A 14,748-nucleotide genomic window follows, 5' to 3' on the forward strand; every position below is an offset into this window, starting at 1 on the left:
GCGCACACACGCACACGTCAGTTCCGGGCGCCCGCCCGAAGCGGTGACGTCGCGCGCCTTCCGGCCGCCCGTGCCCACGCGGCTGTCCGGGCCACGCGCTGAAGCTCGGGCCGCCTCGCGTCGTGTGTATGGGGCAGCAGAGAGCCCCTCCTGTTGCTTTCCCTCCGGGAGAACGCGCCCCGACAGCCCTCCCACTCCCCCAAAACAAGTAACAAGTCGCCCACAAACCACACACACACACACACACGTTCACCCACTTGATTTATTATAGAGACGACACGTGACACCCTCCCCCACCCCCCACCCCCTCCCCTGTGCTGCTGCCCTGAGGCGTGTCCCGGTGGCGGTTGGCCGGCGCCGCCATGGCCTCTCCCGCTTTGCCGGCGGAGCTGCGGGCGCTGGAGCAGCACCGGGCTGCGCTCCTGCGGGCCGCGCCCCAACGCCCCGCCGCCGCCCCGACCCCGGCGCGGGCTGAGGCTTTTGCCAGGTACCGCCGTCGCCGCCGCCGCCGCCTCGTGGGCTCCGTTGTCGGCGCCCCCCCCCCCCAGCGCTCGCGTTTCGCGTGGCTCGGTGTTTGCGCCTGGCGGCCGACGGGGAGGCCGAGGGCGGCTCAAACCGAGAGGGCGAGCGCGGAGCCGGCACCTTTTTTTTAATGGCTTGTTTTTGTGAAGCCAAAGGCATCAAAGAGGAAGGTCTTGAGGTGGACCTGAAGGCACACCGATGGCCGGGGGAGTTGTGGGTTGCACTGCAGACCTGTCCCAGCCTGACCAAAGGGGGTGGGCCGAGGATTGAGGTATGAGCAGGTCGGAGAGGTAGGGTGGTGCTCGTGTGTGATGGGATTTGTATGTGAAGGTGAGGATCTTGAAATCAATGATTTGGGAGACGCAGTCAGTGGAGCATGGCCTGGATTGTGCTGATGGCCGTGCAGAGTTTGATATGGGTGAGGACGTGAACAGTGGAGTTTTGGATAAGCTGGACCTTGTTGATGGTGGAATTGCAGAGTCCAGTGAGGGGTGCATTGGAGAAGTCGAGGCGGGACGTGACAAAGACTGGATGAGGGTTTCAGTGGGGGTTGGATTGAGATAGAGTCGAAGGCGGGCAATTTAGCAGAGGTGGATAAAAGCAGTCTGGTCAGGGACTATATGTGGGTGAGGAAGGACAGCTGGTGGAACCGGACACCAAGGTTGTTTACAGGTTCAGTGAGATTGAGAGAGAGGCCAGAGAGAAGAGACAGAGTTTAAACCCTGAGGTACATCGCAGGTGATCATGCAAGGGCGGTAGGAGAAACCTTTGGAAGAGAAAGTGGAAGCAATGGGTCAGGAAGGAATTAAACTATGAGATTGCACTCCTAATGGAAGTGGATGAGGGAGGAGAGACAATTGAGGAGGATGGATAATCATAACGCACTATTCAAATGCAAGTTCTTGAATATAATCAATCATTTTCTGATTTTTCTGGTCATTTTTACCAACCATTGTCAATACAATGTATTTTATTAAAGTTCTTGCCTTAGATTTCTTTTTGTCTAAGTAATAAATTTATATCACCTTCCTTGTTTCAGTTCTAATGTTCTTGTAGCAATCGAAAGTGTCATCAAAGAGGTACTGACATATTTTGCGAAGGGAGAAGCAGCAGTTATCACGTTGGACAAAAGATCATCATGGGAAAATATTTGGTATATTCTAATATTTATGTGATTCTTCAAGTGTTATAAATTGCATATGATTATTTAGTATGCTTATTGATAGTTGGAATGTAATTACAAAGTTGGAGCTCATTTAAAGGGTCCAGAAGATGATACAAGTTGTGGAACTTGAAAATTTTCACACACCTTTCTGTCTCACACTTCCTCTAGAACTTTTGCACTCACACAAACCTCATTTGGTAACTTCTGCAGGATTTAACCTACATACCCTGTGAGAGATTTTCATATTGGGTTGGAATTTACTAAAGGAAATTCAGAATCCCTAATGGAGATTGCTGCTGCTTTATGGTAACCAGGTCGGTAGGGTTGAAGGGGATCGCAGAGATTGGGGTGAGATGTAGAGAGATTTCAAAATGAGAACTGGGATCTTGAAATTGATCATCTGGGAGATAAGACAGTTAAACCAAGCTAGGATGGGGATGACAAGCTTGTAGAGTTCACTGCAGGAGAAGATTCAGGCTGCAGAGTTCTGGATAGTCTACTGCCTATGTAAGGAAGAGCAGGGGAATCTGGCACACAGCGCATTGGCATAGTGGAACCTGGATGTGATAAAGCATGGATGGATCTAGCCCGAGGGAAAAGGCAGTGGCAATGTTTCAGAGGTGAGAAAAAGCTGAATAGGCAAGAGCAAAATAACTCGCCAGCTTGTTCTGTTGACATGATGTATGTGGAACTTTGAAACTACAAGAAAAAAAGGACATTCATTGTAAGATATACTAATTATTCTATTGTTGCATGTTAACAGGTTTGATGACACAGTTGGCTTGCAGATGGTATTTGATTGCACTGTAACCAAAGTGAAGTGTGAGAATCTCAAATCAATGCAACGATTTGGTATGTATTGTATCAGATTTTCTCATTGATGTGTAGCATGTCATGCATGCATTTGATTTCATCACATCAAAATGCTTCACATTCTGGAAGGAGTAAGGAGTGGGGAATAAATACTGACACAGAATGGTTGGGCCAAATGGACTGTTTCTGTGCTGTACAGTCTACGTAAGTGTGATTCTCGGCAAGCAAACATAATATCTGATTTGTACCAGCGCAGTTCTACAAAAAGGAAGAAGTAAACAAATACAATAGCAGTGATATTGCCTGAATTGTGTCTGTGAAACCTTGATTGTGCAAATTGGCTGCATTTACCTTCAAATAGTTAGTCACTATGTTTGACAGTAAATATCCATGAACATCTCTAACAAAGTGACCTCAAAATTGAGAGAAAGTGCTCTGTGAAGCTACTATTTAGTGAACAGTGACATTTAGCACCCATTGTGGGGCTGTCAGAGGATAAGACACTAAAAACAAAATTATTGTCTTGTCTACCAATTGCCAAAACTGGATCACCATACCCTGCAGAGGAGAGCTCTCTATTAAAAAATCTTGTAGGAAAACTACCTCGTCAGAGAAAGTAGAGTTAGTACTAGGATCAAGGAACTAAGACAATAAAGACATAACTAAAATCCTCATAGGAAAACTCTTTAAGAGAAACAGCTGATACTAAAGTAAGATAGAACTATGGAGGAAGGACATTCCGAGCAAATTCTTGTAAGTGCCCAGGAGTGGGCGGTGTTATCTTCTACATTTGTCCTCTGCTCCCTCCCTCCCTCTCTCCCTCAGTCCTTCCTTTCTTCTCTCCCTCCTACCTCACTCACTTACAACGCTTTTGCTGTGCTTTGCTATTTTTTCTCCTCCTGCATCCCCCCACCCCATTGCCACCCCCCCCTCCCACACGCCCTCCCCAACAGCTCGGGTGCTCAGGTCCAGTGTGAAGCAATTTGAGAATGTGAAACGTGCTATAGAAGTGTAAATTGAATTGTATAGTAATAAATGTTTTTCTTCCAGCTTTAATACTTAAGATCCTATCGATGATCTACAAGCTGGTGCAGAGCAACACGTATGCAACTAAGAGGTGACAGAACATTAAATCAGTTACTGTGATCTGAGTGTATGTATGACTGTAGAATACCTTTTGGTATGGAGGACATGGAGGAACATGTATTAGCCTGGCTCATCAATGTGTGCCAGAACGGCTTTGTTTGCTCGTGCGTGGCGTGGGGAGTGTTGGGATCACGAGTGGAAAATCAGCTTTGTCTGCTGGTGAGTGAACCACGATAGAAAGACAAGCTGCGTGACACTTATTTGCTCTGTGCCCAGCCTAAACTGAGCTATTCAAATTAACATTTTTGTATACTGTACAATTCAAATTAACATTTTTAGTATTTTAAACATAGCTACATGTCTAGTATTTTCAATAAAGTGAAAAACTGTAGCTTAGAGAATGAGAAAATCTGATATAATACATACCAGCAAAATGCGTCTCTCAATAGCACCAATCAACCCTCCGCAATTCCCTGCAAAATTTATCACACCTCCGCCACAATTTCCTGTACTCCCAGGGGTCAAATGACCCACAATTTTTGGTAAATATTTCCGCAATTTTCTATTGGCCCAACTTATAACTTATCACTACATGCTGAAATATAATTGGGGCACTACAATAATGCATACCTTTTAGGTATAAGTTAATTGAAGTTTTTTAACTTAGTTAGCTGGGAGTAGTTTGAACTGAAAAGTATTCTTCCCCAACTTACCTCTCCTTCAGGAATATTTGATTGTGAGAGAAAATCGGATCCCAGCATTTCACTATCTGGTGGATTACATTGCTTCAGTTTGGAGTATGTGTCTCTATCAAGAAACTGGGTGCATTTCATAGTTTAATTAATAAGACTGTCAAAAATATAGTCTACTTTTCTTACTCGGATGCTCTTTATTGCAGAGACTTGTTTTACAGTGACACACAAGTGTTTGGCTCACAGAGCGTCCTGGATGCTATTATCAATGATATATCGTGCCTGCTAAAAGTGCCACGCAGGTATCTTCATATTGTAAGTACTTACTGCGCTCACATTTCTTTTCCTGCATAACATATGGATATACATTAAAAATATTTTAAAACACGTAGTTTAGGAACTCGTTTCAGTGAAATAACAAAAAAGTTTCAAAAGAACTGGAGTATTACATTCGTGACTTTTTAAGCATTTAATGTGATAATTAACCCAGCAATAATTTAAGCGCCTTGGGATGTCTCCCGACATGAAAGGCACTTTACAAATGTAATTTTATATTGTATCAAGAGCAAAGGGAGTTGAATCATTGAATTTGTGATCAGGACTCTGAATCCATGCTTCTCATTTGCTTAAAAAGAAATCTTGGCAGTGAACAAAGTGGTTTTAGATTTAAAATTATTGCCAGCTGTGGGTGCAGATTTAACCCTGTTTCACCAGATAGTGTTTTAAAATTAAAAAGATTAAAAACTAAAATAAAAAGTTAAAACTCCTAAGCGGCCTGAATAAAGGCTTTTCTAATCCTTGCTACAATAGATAGGTTTTAAGGTCATATTTTTATTGCATTTTCTGTTCTTATAATTATCACCAACAATTTATCACACCAGCAAGTGCATTTTCTCCTCATCTGTTAAAAAAAGATACAATTTTGATCCTATGCTTCTGCAAGATTGGATTTTTTTTAATGCAAACCTTGAATTTCTCAATAATTGCTAATACATACATTTAGGTGAAGACAGAACAGTTGATTGGGTTGTGAAACGTTTGTAGTGTGAATGAATAGGTAGACGTGAGCTTCATGATTTGGACCATATGACAGTAAGCCAAGATATAAATTTATTTATGTATTGGGATATACAATTAACTTTTTCACTGAAATGACCAACACATGGAAATTAGTGTATTGCTCTCATTTCCATATTATTTTAGAAATCCTAAAAGTAATTGTTGGAATTCTGAAAATAAAATAAATTCTTAAAATCTCACAACAGGGCAATCAGCATCAAAAAAGGTTAGCATTTCAGACATGGTCATTCATTAGAAATGATACTGATTGATTGACAATCTAGATTTTCAGCATTTTGGATGTATTAGTGTTCTGTTTTATGAAAAATAATCCTGGCATTTGATGTAGCGCTTTTTCACATCTTCGAGACGTCTCAAAGTGCTTTGCAGAATATACTGTAAAGTGAATTGACGGTATATTTGTGGGCGAAACACAGCAGCCATTTGCACACAGCAGTGTTCCACAAACAGTCGTCGATTGAGTGACCAAATTATTATTGTTTTTTTTTTCTTGAGGGATTATTATCAGGCGTGTGGAGTAAGGAAACTTGCCCAAGGTTTTGCCCTGCCGGAAATTGAACACATGTCTCGCTTGCGAAGTGAATGCTCTGACTACTGAGCTACAGGACTCAATTTTTCTTTGTATTCTTTGTTTCAGTTATCTACCGCTAGAGGTTACATTGCTGGCGATCTATATTACACTGAAGAAGATGGGACTAGGGTGAACTGTTCCTGCAACTCTACTGTAAGTGGCCAAACAATCATATAAAGGGGAATAATAATAACAACAATTAGTGCATTAGCATTTTGAATACTTTTAGCAAAGAGCATTACTTCTAAACTTTGTCTCCTTCAAAAATAAATCACCAGAGCAAACAACTCTGACCCTATTATGACATAATAATATTTGCATTTGATATAGCGCCATATCAGGTCATTCAAGAAAAAAAAATTCTTCTCACCTCCCCTCTTTCTTTTAACAACACTTTCAAATCAGTGCCCTCGGGATCCTGACCCATTTGTCAGTGGAAATAGTTTCTCCTCGTTCACCCTATCGAATAACTTCAGAACTTTGAAAACTTCTATTAAGTCTCCTCTTAATTTTCTCTGCTCGAAGAAAATCCCAGCTTCTCTAGCCTCTCCTGATAACGGAAATCCTTCATTCCTGCTTCCACCCTCAACTCCAGGACCACTGCTGTCCTGACAGACTGCCTGTCAGACATCAAGTCCTGGATGAGGGCAAATTTCCTACAGTTGAATGTGAACAAGACTGAGGCCCTCCTGATTGGCTCACGCCAGCGCCTCTGCACCTCAGGCTCTGGCAGCATCAACCTCCATGGTTGCACACTTTAATTCACCAGCCAGTCAGGAACCAAGGTGTCTTGTTCGACTCTCAACTGTCTTTTCTTCCCCACATCCAAGCCATGACTCGCTCTGCCTTCCCTCACCTCCGTAACATTGCCCGACTCCGCCACTACGTCACTTCAGGCCGCTGAAACTCTTGTTCATGCCTTCATCACATCCAGACTCAACTATGCAAACCCCCTGCTTGTCGGCCTTCCCAACTCCTCCCTCCACAGGCTGCAGATAATCCCCCATTCTCGCCTGACTCCATTGGCTCCCTATCCTTCAGAGGATCTAGTTCAAGATCCTGGTCCTCACCTACAAAGCCCTCCACGGCCTCGCCCCACCCTAACTCTGCGACCTCCTAACCCCCTACTAACCCACCCGCTCAGCCAGCTCTGGCCTGCTCCACGTCCCCCGACCCACCCGCCCCACCATTGGCGAGAGAGCCTTCAGCCACTCTGCCCCCAACCTCTGGAATTCCATCCCCCAATCACTCCACCTCGCCCCCTCCTCAGCTCCTTCGAGTCCCGTCTCAACACCCTCCTCTTCAACCATGCCATCGGCCACCCATCTTCCCTTCCCCTCCCTTCTGCCCCCCCCCCGACCCCTGCTCGAGTCTGAAATGTTGTACATTGTCCAGAGACTTGGGACACCCTCCTGACATGAAAGGAACTATACAAATGTAATCTTCTTGTTGTTGAGAATGCTCATTTGCCAGGAATTCTTAATTGTTGTAAAGAAAAATATCTGTAGACTGACTCCAAAAAGTTAATACAGGGTGACCAAAACGTTGTGATGCCATTACAATGTCTAATAAGTCTTAAATAAATGATATATATATTTTTAGATAATAGGGTAATTATCACAATTTTTTGGTCACCCTGTACTTGTAATACCTTAAGAATTATGATATTGAAAAATATGAAGTACTGAATTTTAGTTCAATAAAAATTATGACTTTTATATTCCTAGGCCATTCTCGTACCATCCAATGTTGACGGAGTAAAATGTATCCTTTATACAGTATATGTATATTTAGCGTTTCGTGTAGCGTTTCATTTATGTGGAAAGAATTATTTCATGAGTAAAATGTGCTTGGATTTCTCATTTTATGATTAGCACCTCAATAGCTGTATAGAACAATTAAAAGATAATCACAAATACATACATTATTCAAATATCTTAAGGTTCACTGAGGTATATGGTGCATTGGGGTGGGAAGGTGGTGAGGTCTCACCTCATTCCAAAGGCAAGATCATTTTTTATATTTTGGGTAAAAACGTACAAATTTATTTCTGTTGCAGGTAATTTTGTGTGCAGTTATTGCATTAAATCAAATAGTATTAATAATTTTATGCTTTGTCTCTTGCCTGGATACGTGTTTCATATCATCCCTGCGTCAACTGACAGGGTCTCCCTCATCTCCAAACCTGAGTCAGTCTATCCCCTACTCCTCTGGCTCTTTCTCCTCCTTCAATCGCCTCACCCTTTACCATCCTTTCTTTCTCTCCAGAAGACCATAAGACATAGGAGCCATTCGGCCCCTCGAGCCTGCCCTCTGATCTTCTAACCTAATTCCATTTACCCGCACTATCCCCATATCCCTCTATCTTTTAGAAATCTCCTTGAAAATCTTAGTAATCTCAATTGCATGTAGACATTTGCAGCACATGGGACCATGCCAGAAGGGACAAGAAGTGTCTGTGCAACTGCTAACCATTTTCTTTACCATAACCTGCAAGATTTAAATTCTACTGCTAAATTTGTTCTCATTGTTGAGAAAGATGCCACCTTCCAGAGGCTGTTGGATGATGCGTTTTGCACAAAATTGTCCCCATGTATAATTATAACTGTAAGTGCCAGAAAATATATGTCATACTGCTGCTGAGAGAGATGGTTCTGATGCAATTAATCAATAGACGTAGACTTTTGGTGCACATTTTAAATTGGCAGAAGGTTAACCAAATTTCACATGAGGTTTACATTTCAAACTGTTACGCTGATCTCTATTGTTTACAAGCACTTTTTTGTAACCTCTTTTATATGCCAGCTGCTCATTGCTTCATTTCTTGACTTGCTGAATCCTCGATCTGCTTGGAGTATAATTATATGCACGCCACAGATCTTTTATACCTTTACAATATGAATTAAGTCAAGACTGCTTTCCATTATCAATTAATGTTGACATCGGAATGGAATACTGATACATCCAAGAGGAAATATTGTGGCTACATTCCAATACCTAAATCCTATATTCCTGTGGCAAATACTTGTCTTTATTTGACAACAGCCCACAGTGCCATGATTGAAATCAATATTAAGAATGACCTAGGGAACTGATCATTGTTGAAGCACTCCAGAGGGAAGCTTTACTATGCATCTAGCTTATGGGATACATGACTTGGAAGAGCTTGATGCTGATACTGGATTATTCATTTTCATATACAGTTTATCAGAATTGTTTTGTGTTTTTTTTTAAATTGCCTATGTTCACTGTGGCTTTTAGGGGAAAGGAGTACCAGATCTAAACACCAGACTGATGGTCCGAAAGCTGTGGGACACACTCCATATTCCTGTTTTTGCCCTTGTGGATGCTGACCCATATGGTAATTGCTATTATACATAAATACTATCTGTTTTTTAAAAAAAACTTGTATTTTTATAGAGCCTAATCATGTTAAAAAGCCTCAAAGGTGACACAGTTAATACAGTCAAACTCTGTTATACCACAAATCAGTATATGTGCAGCAGTGAGGAGGGGAGAATTTGTTTATATCTTTGTGAATCTGTGTTACACCACATGTTAGGTACAGTGAACTGAGCTGGTTGGCTTTCTGTGCATGGTGTGCAGGTGCAGAGGCCTGCAAACATCCTAGTGACCACTGGAAATGCTCGCAAAAGCATTGGACACAATCGGAGTGAGTCGATCAGTTAAGACTAGAAGCTGGAAATGACATCAGCAGTGACCTAACAACCTGGAACCACTGACCAGTGTCCAATTTTATAATGTAGCCCTATAACAAGGGTCTGATTTCATGGACCCAGACACCAGTGCTATAAAGGAGTCTGATTACATTAATACAAACTAGCATGTTTTGGAGCTAGTTCAAATTGGATGTTTAAATTTTTTCTACAAAGCTAGATTACGCAAAGGGGACTAATACTACAGAAGAAAGCCTAGCATGTTCGCATCTGTTTTAGGAAATACTTTATATTCTTTGTAATAAATCATTTAATTATATTTTGGTTGTGTTTAGGTATTGAAATCATGTGCATTTACAAGTATGGCTCAATGGTAAGTGTTTATTAAACCAACATATGTGATTGCTGTTTATATTTCAACATACTTCCCTGAATAAAGAAGATACAGTGAAATTTGTTTAATTAAATATCAGATAATTGAACAGTTTGGTTTATTGAATGGAATTTAGAAGTCCCAAACCATTTGTTCGCCTAATTTCGGGGGTGGGGGTGGGCGGGCGAGCGAGCATCTTAGAGCACTTAAAAAGGGTGATAGATATACAATATGGAGTCCTGTAGCTCAGTGGTTAGAGCACTTGCTTTGCAAGTGAGAGACCTGAGTTCAATTCCAGGCAGGGCGAAACCTTGGGCAAGTTTCCTTACTCCACACAGAGCCTAATAATAATCCCTCCAAAACCAAAAAAAAACAATATTAAAAAATTGGTCATTTTCAATCTACGACTGTTTGTGGGACATTGCTGTGCGCAATTGGCTGCCGCGTTCACCCACAAATATACAGTCAATTCACTTTACAGTTTATTCTGTGAAGCGCTTTGGGACGTCCTCCCGACGTGAAAAGCGCTATATCAAATGCAAGGATTATTATTAATATCTCTTTTGGTATTTATGTATATAGAGGAATAGTGAGGAATTAAGATTTAAATATCTCTCACGACCTAATAAAAAATTGGCAGAACAGGCTTGATCGTTACATATCTTACTCCTGTTCCTGTGTTCCTAATACGTAAGGATATTCCAAATTAACTTGGGTTTTGGTGTTACATGTACTAAGAAACCGTTAATTCTATTTTTTGTTTTTCACCTATTAGTCTATGTCTTTTGAAGCCCACAATCTCACTGTTCCAATTATCCGCTGGCTGGGCTTACTTCCATCTGATATTCAAAGGTCAGTAGCTTCAATAGCTCTGTTAAGCCAAACACAAAATACTGCAGATACTGGAAATCTGAAAACAAAATCCGAACGCTGAGTGTCCCCAGCGACTTCTGTTTTCGTTCTCTGTTAAGCTGGTTTGCTACAGTACTCATATTTCTACTGAGAATGTTTTTTGTGTGCTATTGGGGTTAAAATTTGCAACCTAAATTAGCTAATTACAACTGTGTTACAACTCCTGTTGGTTTCCTGATAACTCACCAGAGAGCAGCTTCAACATGCCAGAAGATAGACACATTTCTGGTTGTGATTTGGAGTTGCTATTTAGTGCTGTACGCTTTAACCCTCAAAGGCATACATTGATTCTGATTTAAGGAGTGCTGGAATGAATTTATCATGTTTCAGAAATTCAGGGCCGAATGGCCTTCTTCTGTGCTGTGATTGTCTGTGGTTCCATATTGCAGATTCACTGACAGCATTCATGTTACATTATTGTAGAAGGGCACAGTTTTGTGTCAATTACATAGAATTACATACACTGTACAGCACTGAAATAGGCCTTTTGGCCCAAGTAGTCCTTGATGTTTTTTGTATTCCAATGAGTCTGTGCAAAGAAGTTCCTCCTGAATTCTCTTTTATTGATCTTCTAGTCGCTATCTAATATTTACATTTGACAACAACAAATTACAAGAAATAATATCATACTTTATTACTCAATGTAATGGATACAGAACTAGCTGGCACACAGAAATGAGAGAGTGATGAACGGTTGTTTTTCTGACTGGAAGGAAGTGTGCATTGGTGTACCCCAGGGTTTGGTATTGGGACCACTGCTGTTTTTGATCTATATAAATGACTTGGACTTGGGTATAGGGAGTACAATTTCCAAGTTTGCAGATGTTACTAAGCTAGGAAAAGTAGTAACAGTGAGGAGGATAGTAGCAGACTGCAAGAGGACATAGACAGACTGGTAAAATGGACATGTGGCAGATGAAGTTTAATGTGGAGAAATGCAAAATGATGCATTTTGGGAGGAAGAATGAGGAGAGGCAATATAAGCTGATGGTACAGTCTTAAAGGGGGTGAAGGAACAGAGAGACCTGAGGGTTCATATAAGTAAATCTTTGAAGGTGGCAGGACAGGGAGATAAAGCTGTTAAAAAAGCACACGGGATACAAGGCTTTATAAACAGGGGCATAGAATACAAAGTCAGGAAGTTATGATGAACCTTTGTAAAACACTGGTTAGGCCTCAGCAAGAGACTGTGTTCAGTTCTGGGCACCATACTTTAGGAAGGATGTCAAGGCATTGGAGAGGGTGCAAAGGAGATTTACCAGGATGGTACCAGGAATGAGGGACTTCAGTTATAAGCAGATGCTAGAAAAGCTGGGATTATTCTCCTTGGAGCAGAGATGGTTAAAGGGAGATTTAATAGTGTTCAAAATTAATAGAATGTTTAAAATTACAAGGGGGTTCGTTGGGGTGAAGAAGGAGAAACTATTTCCACTGGCGGGTGGATCGGTAATAATAATAATAATAATAATCCTTGCATTTGATATAGCGCTTTTCACGTCGGGAGGACGTCCCAAAGCGCTTCACAGAATAGACTGTAAAGTGAATTGACTGTATATTTGTGGGCGAACGCGGCAGCCAATTGCGCACAGCAATGTCCCGTGGACACTGATTTAAAATAGTTGTTAAAAGAAACAGAGGGGAGGTGAGAGAAATTTTTTCACACAACGAGATCTGGAATACATTGCCTGAAAGGGTGGTTGAAGCCGATTCCATAACTACTTTTAAGGGAGACATAGATAATTATCTGGGGATGACAAGTTTGCAGGACTATGGGGAGAGAGCGGGGGAGTGGGATTGATTTGGACAGTTCTTTTCAGAGAGCCGGCGCAGACACAATGGGCCGAATGGTCTCCTGTGCTGTATGATTCTATGAAAAGGCTATCTTCAATCTATGCTGTGTGCATTTGGCTGATGTGTTTCGCCCACAAAATTATAATATATTCTGTGAAGCACTTTGAGACGTCTCGAAGATGTGATAAGGCACTTTATCAAATGCAAGGATTATTATTATATTATTGACTGAATTGGATTTTATACAAATGATACAGTTTGCCTGTATCTCGGACTGCGCATAAGTCACATTAAATGTTATGGTCCCGACTGATACGACTTGTGTGAGTTTTGCTGCACATTAAATTGTTTGTACTTCTTCTAATATTAAAATAAGAGCCAGGCAAATAACTTATTTTTTGTAACCATGTTGTCTTCAGACTAAATGTGCCTAAAGAGGTGCTGATTCCGCTAAATAAAAGAGACATAAGCAAGCTGACCATTCTGCAGAAAAGGCCCTTCATTGACTGGCAACCTCAATGGAAAAATGAAGTATGAGACTTTTTTTTGTTAATCAGTAATATATTTTCTAATCTTTGTGAAATGGATAACTTTCTATGTTGCACTAAGAAATTGAATACAATTTACACTAATATAGCATATACGACCTTTCTTGTCGGGTGGGGCGGGGGGCTCCAAAAACTACTGACAAATCTGGCTGGGCACAGGAGCTGAGGGAATGAGGAGAAAGATAATCGAACGCATAGTCAAAGAGATACATCAGGTTGCAGAAGTAGAGTAGGACGAGTGCATGGAGGGATTTAATGTGAGATTCAGGATCTTGAACGTGATCTGTTGAGGGATGGGGAGCCAATGGTACTGAGCAAGGATGAGGGGTGATAGGCTTGTGGAGCCTTGGACAGGAGAGGATGTGAGCTGCAGAGTTCTGGTTAGTCTGCAGGCTGTGCAGAGAAGAGCTGAGGAGTCCAGCAAGCAGTGTTGGTGTAATGCATGAAATGCACCAGTTCTTGTTTTAGTGACTGAGCGAGAAACTCAAGTAAATATATTGCACCACTTGATACAAAATCAATACCATTGATACAATACCAATACTATTGCAATAACTTCTTTTTTTTAGATGGAAATAATGGAGAAGTGTAAAATGAAGGCTGAAATACAGGCCCTGGCATCAATTTCTTCTGACTATCTTACAAGAGTTTACTTACCAAACAAAATCAAGTTTGGAGGTTGGATATAAGCACAACAACTTACCGTTATATAACGACTTCAACACATGGTAGCGTCTCATAGCACTCACTCGAGAAAAGGACTCAAGTAACTGATTCCTATTCCATTTGGAGGGATGTCTGGCTCAGCTCGTCGCACTCTCGCCTTTGAGCAGAAAGATGTTGGAATTTGGATTCACATTTATTGTTGAGATATTGCTTGAGACATTAAACCGAGGTCCTTTCTGTCTGTTTAGGTGGATATTAAAGATTCCATGGCACAACCTGAAAAGAGAAGGAAGTTTCTCTGGCGTCGTATCCCCTAAAAATCCCCCAAATAAAATTGGGCATTTATGTCATGGCTGTTTGTGACATGTTGCTGTGCACTCGCCCACAAAATACACAGTGACTCCACTTCACAGAAAATTCCATGAAGCGTCGCTCCAAGGCCAAAGGCCAAACAACGTTGGACACAACCTTATTGTCCTTGGTGACAGACACTATAGTTAGTCTGTCGTGTCACTTTACATGTTTTGTTGGTTGATTGCTAGTTTGCGTTATAAGCTTTTACAGTGCAGCAGGTGTTTTTTCAGTCAGCATATTCCAGATTTGGGGGATTCTGGTTGTGCCGCTCTCATATTGTTGATGGTTGACATGCTACAAGGCAAGATTTGTGTCCCACGCTTAATGTGTTAAACAACAAAACCAAATTACATTTGTATAGCACCTTTCACATCTCCCGGTGTCATGGAAGTCTCACTTGTGTTAACAAATGAACATTAACAGCGGATGAAGTTTATGGTGAATAAAATATTAATTTTCACAATTTGTTATTTATTTATTTATTGGATAACGCTAACA

At 41.3% G+C, this 14,748-nt stretch overlaps 1 protein-coding gene across 4 annotated transcripts; it reads left to right on the forward strand.

Annotated features, from left to right (window-relative positions):
• Nucleotides 1–351: 351 nt before the first annotated feature.
• spo11 (SPO11 initiator of meiotic double stranded breaks) lies at nucleotides 352–14,707 on the forward strand. 4 transcript variants are annotated; one of them, XM_042341823.1, is made up of 13 exons: nucleotides 352–487; nucleotides 1,562–1,675; nucleotides 2,451–2,539; nucleotides 3,551–3,617; nucleotides 4,485–4,593; nucleotides 5,996–6,082; nucleotides 7,657–7,693; nucleotides 8,427–8,536; nucleotides 9,191–9,290; nucleotides 9,942–9,979; nucleotides 10,755–10,831; nucleotides 13,102–13,213; nucleotides 13,800–14,707. In XM_042341823.1, the coding sequence occupies exons 1-13, from the start codon at nucleotides 363–365 to the stop codon at nucleotides 13,917–13,919; spliced, it is 1,185 nt and encodes a 394-aa protein (XP_042197757.1). In that variant the 5' UTR covers nucleotides 352–362; the 3' UTR covers nucleotides 13,920–14,707. The 4 variants fall into 4 exon arrangements, with proteins under 4 accessions (XP_042197757.1, XP_042197760.1, XP_042197758.1 ...); XM_042341826.1 differs by lacking the exon at nucleotides 13,102–13,213 and having other exon boundaries at nucleotides 13,800–13,903; XM_042341825.1 differs by lacking the exons at nucleotides 352–487; nucleotides 1,562–1,675 and adding an exon at nucleotides 1,901–2,307.
• The last annotated feature ends 41 nt before the right edge of the window (nucleotides 14,708–14,748 follow it).

Source organism: Callorhinchus milii, unplaced genomic scaffold, assembly GCF_018977255.1.
Source record: "Callorhinchus milii isolate IMCB2004 unplaced genomic scaffold, IMCB_Cmil_1.0 Scaffold18, whole genome shotgun sequence".
Classification (NCBI taxonomy): Eukaryota; Metazoa; Chordata; class Chondrichthyes; order Chimaeriformes; family Callorhinchidae; genus Callorhinchus; species Callorhinchus milii.